Source organism: Salvia splendens, chromosome 7 (genome assembly GCF_004379255.2).
Source record: "Salvia splendens isolate huo1 chromosome 7, SspV2, whole genome shotgun sequence".
NCBI lineage: Eukaryota > Viridiplantae > Streptophyta > Magnoliopsida > Lamiales > Lamiaceae > Salvia > Salvia splendens.
Genome location: NC_056038.1, coordinates 6,829,240 through 6,839,303, shown reverse-complemented (window position 1 = coordinate 6,839,303; position 10,064 = coordinate 6,829,240). Strand labels below are relative to the sequence as shown.

The window sequence follows — 10,064 nt, the reverse complement described above, 5'->3', positions numbered from 1 at the left end:
TTAGATCCGAGATTTAAGAAAATAATATTTATTGAGTTAAGTGGAGATAATAAAATATGAGAGAAGAAAAAATAAGAAAAATAAAAAGAAAATAAAGTAAATAAAAAAAATAAAGTGATAGGGGTAATTTTTTTGCTTAAAAAAAATCAATCACTTATTAATAGTGGGCCGGGGGAGTATATGAATATGAATCATGATCTCAATTGTCAGCCCATTCGTAGATTTCCAAAAAAATTTAAAGTAAAATCAATAATGATATGCTTATGTCACAAGCATATTTATAGAACTGGCAGATCTATTTCTTCAACCACAATCAACAATTGGAAAATCCCTAAATCGGATTTGTGAATTCACCAAATCGACTCGATCGGAAACCATTCGCTCTTCTATGTCACGCGGCGGAGCGTTAGAATCAATTCACGCCATTGAATCATGCGCCTTCCACCTCCTCAGCTGGCGCCCTTTCGCCCAAACCCTCGATTCCGACTCCTCCTCCAAGCCCCGCTACGGCCCCTACACCAAGCGCCCCTGCCGCTCCGACCGCGCCACCTCCTCCTTCTCCATCGACGCCATCCTCGACATGTCCAAGCTCACCCTCTTCGACGACGACAGGGCGCTCTCCTTCTCCGCCGCGAGAAAGCGCTGGTTCACCGGTAAGCGCCGCCGCCGCCGCGGCTCGGTCTCCGGCCGGAGCTCCGATCGCAGGGCTGGCTGCTCCGTTGCCGCCTCCGCCGCGAACGGCACGTGCTCCGATTTCCCTATGCTGGCCACGGACTCCAGCGGGGAGCTGTTCGGGGATCCGAATTGGGCGTCGGATGTGAGTGATCGGAGAGAGAGGGAGGCGAGTGGGTTGGGGGGTGGAGAGAGGGAGAATGTGGGCGGCGGGTGTGGGCAGTTCGGTAATAATTGCGATAGCCAAGGGAATGAATCTGGGTATGGGAGTGAGCCGGGCTACCGCGGCGATGCTGAACACGGTTATGGCGATGAGGAAGAGGATGATTCTAGGGCTTTGTTTTGGGGCGATGAGTTTGGAGGTATTTCTCTTGTTAGTTTCCTCTGATTATTTTATAAACGATGTTGCTGAGTAACAATTTTGTTACTGAAATTGAGATAGTGAGTTTTGAGTATGAAGGTATATGCAATATCGCTACGGTTTATTTGAATGATTAACTCGAAATTATGTGGCTGCTTATTATGTTAAAGGGGATTATATTGGTGAGAAAGACTGTTCTTAAATGGAAGCAGCTTTTTTGTTAGTGATATGATAAGAAATTTGAGGTAGATTAGCTTGAAAGATTATTTTCTCCTAGGGACGATTAAACTTTCAGAATTCAGATGTCTAATTTTCCCAAATTATTTTCAACTATGATAGTAGCTGTATTTAGTTCTTGACATTCACCATCTGGAATTGGTTTACTTAATCTTTTGCACATTCCTCCTTAATCTTCCCGTATGGTTGATTCTAAGCAACTGTGAGTCGGATGTTATTATAATCGAGTTTCATACAAGGTTCTTAATGGTGAAAGAATGGCATGCAAATTCCTTGTTTCCCTATGACTATTATCTTTAGATCCCAGATGAATGATCCGAGTCAGGACTATTATTGCAATCGAGCTTTATACAAGTTTCTATTTTGTTAAAAAATGGCATGCAAGTCTCTTGTTTCTTCTTCACAAATCTCCCATCTATTGATGCTTGCTCGTTTCAAACAATTGATAAAACTTTCGGTATTTATCTGCAGCTGAGAGTGCTTCCCCGTTGGAAAGAGTGGGCGAGAACTCACTGCAGAAAGCTCATCACAGAGGGCGTCGCAAGAAACATGATGTGCGAATGGCCTAATTTGTAATTACATTTATCAAGTCTCCCTCTTGCTTTGGATGGTTTTCTATGTTCCTAGCAAGATTTATTCTTCACATCCCAATTTGCAAGTTTTGATCTAGAAATGTTCATTTGTTGCCCAAGCCTAAATAACATCCAAGTTTGTACTGTGGTAGGTGTTACTTTTTCTTGATTGTTTGTATCGTGACAGCAAAATATCTATGTATCTATATCGGATTGAGAAAATGAACTTCAGGGTGTATAACATCATAGCAAGGCCAAACTAAATTGGTATGTGATAGCAAATCAAATGTTCGACATTTATTCTCCTAATTTTGAGTGGTTTTAACATTCTTCCAAGCTTACAAAGGTACAATATTTTCCATGTAGGACGTGAACCAATAAAGAAAACGGAGCAGATCTCCAAGTCCTTTCCCACCGCCATTCAAGACTTGATGATAATATTCAAAGTTGGAACAAGGGCAGAGAGTGTAGAACAAAGAGGAGAAATCCACGCCACCACGCTCTCCGTTTCAGCAGCTGGAAACTCACGGCAGATTCCCAAACAGAGCCACCATCCCGCCGGTGAGCAAAGGTGACTCCAGAACAGAAGCAGCGCGCCGCCAGGTTGGAGGCACGACGAAGCTGGCGATAGTTGTTAATACTCCATAAAATAAAAGTAAAAATAAAAATAAAATTAGTGATAAGAATCCAAACCCCATATATTATCAAGCATTAAACAATTTGGGAGTAGATCGGACTGCAATATTTTTCATTTTCGGTTCCAAATTCCTTCCCTTTTTCCACTCATCTTGGATCGGTGGTGCTGCAAACGACGTCGTAGCAAGCAGAAAATGGGGAGCGAAGCATTGACGGCGTACAGAGCGCTGCTGAGAGCCATTCGGAAGACCTTCGCCGGTGATACCCTGATGCTCAAGCAGGCCGCCGCCGAAGTGCGGAAGAAGTTCGATGAGAATCGCCACGTGACCTCCGCCTCCAACCTCAGCCGCCTCATGGAGGAGGCACGTGAGGCCTCACACTTCATATCCACCATGATCGTCCAAGCCAAGCTCAACGACCGCGGCGGCTACGGTATGATTTCATCAACTCACTGCTATTCTGATTTAGCCTTGTGTTATGCGCACCACCTGTTTGTGAAATGTCCAGTCACAGTTTTTTATTGTAATTTTGTGCTAAATAAATTCTTTTTTTGTTTCGAGCAAGATTCATGCTTTGCATTCTATGGTATTCTTCGATTTTTTTGCAAATCATTTAGCTGAATATCCCCGAATATATGAGGTAGTATTATAGATTCAAGTTCATTAAGGTCAATGCCCTAATACAAAACTTTCTCCTTGAAGTTCAATCTGTTCTTGTTATAATCAAGAGAGTGCGGGCAATGTCACAAGAAACCTTAAATAAGAGGCAAATCTTTATACGTTTTACTAGGAACTCTTGTTTGTATGATCTATAGACGAATTATCAGTTTCTCGATTGTGACAAATGATTGTTATTGTCACTGTGCTCAATCTGATATTGAGTATAGTGTTTTATGGAAATTTGTTTGTTGATGTTAGTATGTGATTGGTGTTACGTGATACTAACAAACATTTACTGTTATTGCAGAAGTGAAGGCTGATAAAGAGCATGCTGGAGCTACCCTTGAGATTCCCTCTGAAGAAATTCTCAAGAATGCTTAGAAGCATCAATTGTAGACTAGGCTACACACATATTTCACATCACTTGGACAACGATGGAGAGGGATCGTTGAGCTTAGAATGGGACCAGCTTCGTTCATTCTTCAGTCGAATAGTTTGTGGTTTGTTCCTAGCTTTCATCGACATTCTTGAGTTTGTTTGTAACCTTACTTGTTTTTGAGGTTTTACTTTACCTTGTTCTTGAGATTTTACTTTTATCAAATAATGTGTTGTTTGTTCCTAGATTACTTGAAACATTGTTTAGTTTATGAATGAAATAATACCTTACGATTTTGATGGATATTTTGTGCATTGAACAAAAATAGCATAATATAAGAGCATGCACAACGGTGGACAGACGGCGTCTGTCCGTCCGTGCCGCTGGCAAGAACGAGGTCCGCTGTCGCTGCGCTTGCGCCGCTAGTACGGCGCTGCTCGTTGCATCGAGCACGTCCGTGCCAGCGAGCAGGCGACGTGGCGAGCAGCGATTGGGCAACGGCATAGCCGTTGCCTTTGATTTTTTTTAATTAAAAATCGGTTTTTAATTAAAAAACGATTAAAAATAAAAAAAAATATTTTTTCAGTTCCCAAAAAAAATATATCCGTTTTTTCCACTTTTTAATTTTTTATATTTTTTTTCCCCAAAAAATACACATTTTCATCTATAAATACCCCACTTTCACACCAAAAAATTCACACCAAACTATACAAATCTCATCTTGATTCTCCCATATTCATTCTCCCATATGTATTCTAATCTTCATTCTCTCATATCCATTCTCAATCTTTCTTCCACTCCTACATCATAACAATGTTCGGCCAAGGCGATGACCCCCCGCCCTCCCATGGTTGGAACCCCGAATGGTTCGGTTCACAACCGTTTCCTAGTCCGGAAATGAAATATTCGGCCCCTCTTCAAACCCAAAGTTCGGGTGTTCCGGGTGGCTACCGGCCATACTCAATCGACAACCAAGGTGCCCCCGAAGGGCGATACGGGTGGACACCGGAGCCTAGGCCGACCGCCCCCTCCCAAACTCCGACTCCTCCTACTCGCGGTGTCCGCACACCGTACACTCCGGCGGAGATGGATAAATTGTTCACGGCGTACTTGGAAATCTCCGAAGATCCGGTGATCACTTTTGGTGGCGCATCGCCGTGAACAATTTATCCCTATCCGACGCCGGCTCCGAAGAAGTGGCTAGCCAACTCGCTGGAGCTAACTTGGGTAGCCCCGACGCCAGCCCGAGCGGTTCCCAACTCCGACCGCAAGGAAGGAAGAAGGCGGCGGCCAACCGCCGTCGAGCCGCGGCTGCAACCGCCGATGCTCCAGTTCCCGCTCCCGTTCCCGTTCCATATGCGCCACCTCCACCCCCCACCAACTCGTTATGGCAGCTTTTGGCCCAACTCAATATGGCCGATAGGTCCACTATGACCCCCTCGCAACTTCGATCGCACGAGGCCATGATATTGGGCCTCCAAAGACAATTGGGGTTAGTGCCGCCGGAAGAGTAGTCGTTCACGGGGGTATTTTTAGTTTTTAATTATGTAATTTTTAATTTTTAGGAATTTAATTATGTAATTTTTAATTTTTAGTATTTTAATTATGTAATTTGTAATTTTTAGGATTTTAATTATGTCTTTTTTATTTTATTTGTAATATTTGTTGTGGTTTTTTAATGAATTTTAATATTATGGAAATGTTTTTGTTTAATTGAATTTTAGATTGAATTGTGCTCGTCCTTGCGGAAGAGCACAGCTGTGGGTGTTGTGCTCTTGTCAGAGAGCAGGCAAAAAAGTGGGATCGGGCCCACAACCGTGCTCGCTGGCAAAAGCACGGTTGTGGATGCTCTAAATTGTCTTGTAGTAACATTTAGTAATAAATAAGAAGCCCTGTTCTTTCTTGGAATACACCTCAGCTTCAACAAAATTGACCAAAATGGACTAAAATTACAGAAGAATGTAAATCGTTAGGAAACAACGAATTTCTTGTGTGTTAAGAAGACGGAAAGCAGCAAGGAGTAGATAGTGACAGGAGCTAGTCTTCATCGTCTTGTTCTTCGTCTTCATCATCTTGTTCTTCGCCTTCATCGTCTTGTTCTTCTTCATCATCCTCAGATTGCTCACCTGCATTTTCGGTTTTCTCGGTCTTGCTCGATATCTTGTCTCCTGAAATGAAAAAAACAAGATTACAGAATGTGAGTCGAGTGAATCTCGTTTATAATTTTGTGTGAAGAAAAGGAAAAAGAATTCAATGGTCAGTGGAAATTAACACTAATAAAAGAACATGTAGAGAGGACCTAGCAGGTTTCAAGTTTTATAGGGTTTGTATAGAAGCACTACACATCAATTAGTGTGTTAACAATCAAATCGCAGAAGTCTTACCAAATTCACTGAATATTATTCCACCAGAACATAATCCTTCCTCAATTCTAACGAGCTGCAGCGTCATCCTAGGCCCAATCTCTTGAAGCTTGACGGCACTCTTGTTTGATGCCCGGTTCAATCTACCAAGATCAGTTGGTAGACTTACAGTTGCTGCTTCATCATCCACTTCGCTTTCTGACCCATAACCAGACCTTCGAGGAAGCCAAGGGGGGATCACAACAAACATGACTAAATGATAAGAGACGGAATCTAATGTAAGTTTGTAACAACAAACTATTGAGAGAAATATGAACATTACACGGTATCTATGAATCACTAACAATGTAGTATATTTCGTACATATTTTTGTCAAGAGTTACTATGTTGAAATGATCCGAACATAGGGGTCATTACACTGTACATATGTGTGAGTTAAGTTAGTTAACATCCTATGGGTTAGGAATTTTCTTGCTATCATATACACGTGCTACAGAGAAAAATTTTGTAAGTCATCCACATAATGCTTTTTTATCCATCGAAAGAGAGCATACCTTGTTAGGAATTCACTGACATCCTGAAGCCCACTCAAATCAGGCGCCTGGCGATTCTGCACAAACTTTCTTACTCTTCGAGACACTCCAACAGGCTGTAATCTGATTGAGTAGTGCCGGAAATCAATAAGCTTTGTGTCTTTGTTGTAACTGAGCAGCACAATCCGTTGGCAAGACGCAAGTTTGACCTGCAACACAGTGATGGGGAAGACCTCAGACCATGCTCAAGCATAGACAAGGACGACAAGGTCAAGGAATACGAAGACCTACAGTGTTTATATCAATAGCAGGAAATATGTTCTGAAACATTATGGTAGTAAGCTTTAGATGCTGCTCTCCCGTCCCAAAACCAGATAACACAATCTACAGAACGAAATAACATATATGAGTTAATAATCACATCAATAAGCCACTCGAGCCATTGATGCATATAACCATAATCCATGAATAGTGATAGGGAAATGTGCAGTTACCAATGGTGGATTTTGGAAAAGATCTTTATGACATCTCGGGCGCAGTTGAGCCTTGATAACATCAGCAGCCAGTGAATATCCATGAATCTTGAAGGTAAGAGTCGGACCCTGTGGCGTCCGACCTACCCTCAGGTAGGGAGAGCTATCAGTTTTCGACAGAATGAGGAAATGCGTAACACCCATCGGCCCAGCAACATTCAAGAAGTCCTTGATATTGTTACGCTTTTTCTCCTACGAATTCAAAACAACAACTTAACCAAATTATACGCAGCAACAGCAATTGACTCCAATCATCAACAAAATTAATTACATATCTAACATTCTAGAAGTGTTTGGTATTTTGACCCCAATTTGACCCGTTCAACACAAACCCCCAAAAAGCAGAATACACCACAGTGCCCTAATTTACATCTTCTAACACAACAGTTCAAAGTTTAAAACAGCAGCAACGCGATTCAATGATCAATAAATAAATAAAAACGTACCTTGAGCTTCAAAGCAGTGTAAGGAAGCATCAATTTTCTCAAATCCGTCTGCAATTGTCTAAGAACACCGGGCAATTTGCCGCGAGAAAACACGAAACTCTTGGGAATTTTATCTCCGGTTACATGGTCTACAGAAGAAGGCAACTTCTTGCCAATCGGTCTGACAAAGGGAATCCTCTTATTCTGAAACATCAACATTCACAAACAGCAAACAAATTATATGGCTATTACAGGTTAGAAGCCCAGAAAAAGAATAAACAAGTTAGAGGAAGGCTTCTTACTTTACGAAATCGAGCCATCGCAAGAGAAATCAAGAAGAAGATAAACAGATGGAGGCTATAAAGTGAAGCTATTTGAAGAAGAAAAACGGAAGGAAGCGCATAAGTTATTATGGAGGGTTTTAGGTTTTTGTGTAGTGCGGTCGCGCATAATTGAATTAAGTGATGAAATAAATTCATTTCTGCTTCCAAACCCTAATTTTTCCATTGTGGTGGTGCGATACTGCGGTTAAATGATTTTGTTTATTTTGGTTACGGTAAACTAGTTTAGTTTATTGGGGTTAATTAGTAGACATTAGGGCATTAGCAATGGGCGCCTTAAGGCGCGCCCTATGACGCGCCACGTCAGCAGTTTTATCCTCCTACCTCCCCACCTGCAGTGGGGCGCCCTAAGACGCGTCCTAAGGCGCGCCACGTCATCATTTTTTTAATATTTACAAAATCCATACGAATTTTAAAAAAAATAATACATTAAAATACGAATTTCAAAAACTTCATTTCATTTAATAAAAATTAATACATTACAATGCGAATTAAAAAAACGCAAACTCAGCGACGGCGGTTACGAGCCCACACTTCTTCAATCATGTCGCTCATGAGCTGCGCATGCTCCTGTTGGTTGCGCATTGAGGCCTGTCTAGATAGAACCTCTTCGAAGCCTAACGGTAACCCTCTATCGGGTGTGTCGGTCGATGTGCCGGAAGAGCTAGATGCACAGTCGAATAGGCCAATGGACTTGCTCAGCCGCCGCCTCCTTCTCGCGCTGCATTTGCTCATAGCATGCCGCCATGGCCTCTTCAACGGCTGCATCTAATGCTTCGTCAAGCGAACCACCGGATTCAGACGAACTAGAACTATTGGTGTCGCCGAGATTCATTTTGGTTGGATGTAGAGAGAGAATATGTAAAGAGATAGTCGATATGTTCGTATGCACAACTGAATGAGAAACGAGATTTAAACAGAAAATCAAAACCGCGTGTCATCGTCCGCGTCGATCGTCCGCAACCTCCACAATGGGGCGGACGATGGCGCGGACGATGACCATCGTCTGCGACAGCCGCAATGGGGCGGACGATGGCGCGGATGATGGTCATCGTCCGCGCTATCCTCCGCGCCCTATGGCACGCACCCGCAATGGGTGCGGACGATGGATGGCGCGAACGATGCGCGCCATCGGGCGTGCCATCGTCCGCCCATTGCGGATGCTCTCAGTTTTTTATGATTTGGAATGTATTATTACTATAATTTATCTTTTTTCTTTAAAATTTGTTACTTTCTTGTGATATATTTCTCTTTATGAAAAAATAAAAAGGTAAATGAAGTCCATTTTATTATATAGAAAATAATTAATAAAATTTTTAAAAAGAAATAGAAAAAATTATTACAAGACTGAGGAAATATGACTTTATCATTGTCAAAATCATACGCATCACACTTGCTTAGTGGATTTATTTGTTTGAGAATTTGTTTTTATTTGTGTGGTTTATTTAGATAATTTAGTTTTACTTATTTTTCTTTCTTTAGTTGTTAACTTTTTCTAACCTATAATATATACTCCCTTAGAGCGTCCACAATGGCGCCTAGCGCACCGCCTAGCCGAGCGCCGGTGCGCTAGGCGCTAGGCGACCATTGCAGGAGCCGAAAACCGCCGAGCAGTTTTTCGGAAATGAATTTCGCCTAGCGCTAGGCGGTCAAAATCCGCTGGGCTATGCGCTGGGCGATCCGCTCGGCGCCATTGCAGCGCCCGGATCGCCCAGCGCATAGCCGAGCGGTTTTTTATTTATTTTCGAAACACTATATATACGTGATTTGCACTTCATGCACATGACGACATGCGCCAAACGGAAGCTCATATTCGACTCCAAAAGGATTTAATTGAAGAGGTATGGGCGCGGAGGACTACTCGGAGTTAGTTTTTTTATTTATGTAATTTTTTAAAATGTAAATTTTTTAAAATTTAAATAAAATTGTTGCATTTTCCCGTATCTGTGGCGTAAATTTAATTCCGTATTTTGTGTGATTGTTCATTATTTGTTTTATATAATTTTGAGTGATGTGGCTGGGCTATGGATGGGCTATTTGCTTGTTTTGATGATGTGACATGGGGATTTTTAGTGCTGATGATGTGGCAGGAGGAGTTTGTGGCTAGGCTATGGCTGGGCGAAAACCATTGTGGATGCTCTTAGTTCCAATTAAAAGATATTCCTTTTTAGAATGTTCAATTAAGTTGAGTCTTTTTTATAAAAAAATAAAATATTTAATCACTTTTATTTTATTCAATCAACTTCTTTATTCTCTATTTATCTTTCCTATTTTATTCATCTAAACACATTTCAACAATTTTTTATGATCAAAAGTTTTGACTCAACTTAGTTGGAACAGATGAAGCATTATTCAG

The 10,064-nt window shown here is 41.6% G+C and overlaps 3 protein-coding genes across 3 annotated transcripts; 2 read left to right on the top strand and 1 right to left on the bottom strand.

The window, feature by feature from the left end:
• The first annotated feature begins 241 nt into the window (after nt 1-241).
• LOC121811297 lies at nt 242-2,068 on the top strand. Its single transcript, XM_042212126.1, has 2 exons — nt 242-1,034; nt 1,742-2,068. Exons 1-2 carry the CDS (start codon nt 389-391, stop codon nt 1,837-1,839), a joined length of 744 nt encoding a protein of 247 aa, XP_042068060.1. The 5' UTR covers nt 242-388; the 3' UTR covers nt 1,840-2,068.
• Nucleotides 2,069-2,343: 275 nt separating this feature from the next.
• LOC121811298 (mitochondrial zinc maintenance protein 1, mitochondrial-like) lies at nt 2,344-3,816 on the top strand. The gene is made up of 2 exons (XM_042212127.1): nt 2,344-2,910; nt 3,445-3,816. The coding sequence occupies exons 1-2, from the start codon at nt 2,673-2,675 to the stop codon at nt 3,516-3,518; spliced, it is 312 nt and encodes a 103-aa protein (XP_042068061.1). The 5' UTR covers nt 2,344-2,672; the 3' UTR covers nt 3,519-3,816.
• Nucleotides 3,817-5,368: 1,552 nt separating this feature from the next.
• LOC121742714 (peter Pan-like protein) lies at nt 5,369-7,839 on the bottom strand. The gene is made up of 7 exons (XM_042135949.1): nt 7,670-7,839; nt 7,389-7,571; nt 6,904-7,134; nt 6,701-6,793; nt 6,431-6,618; nt 5,898-6,091; nt 5,369-5,681 (listed from the first exon to the last, which is right to left on the bottom strand). The coding sequence occupies exons 1-7, from the start codon at nt 7,685-7,687 to the stop codon at nt 5,551-5,553; spliced, it is 1,038 nt and encodes a 345-aa protein (XP_041991883.1). The 5' UTR covers nt 7,688-7,839; the 3' UTR covers nt 5,369-5,550.
• Between the last annotated feature and the right edge of the window lie 2,225 nt (nt 7,840-10,064).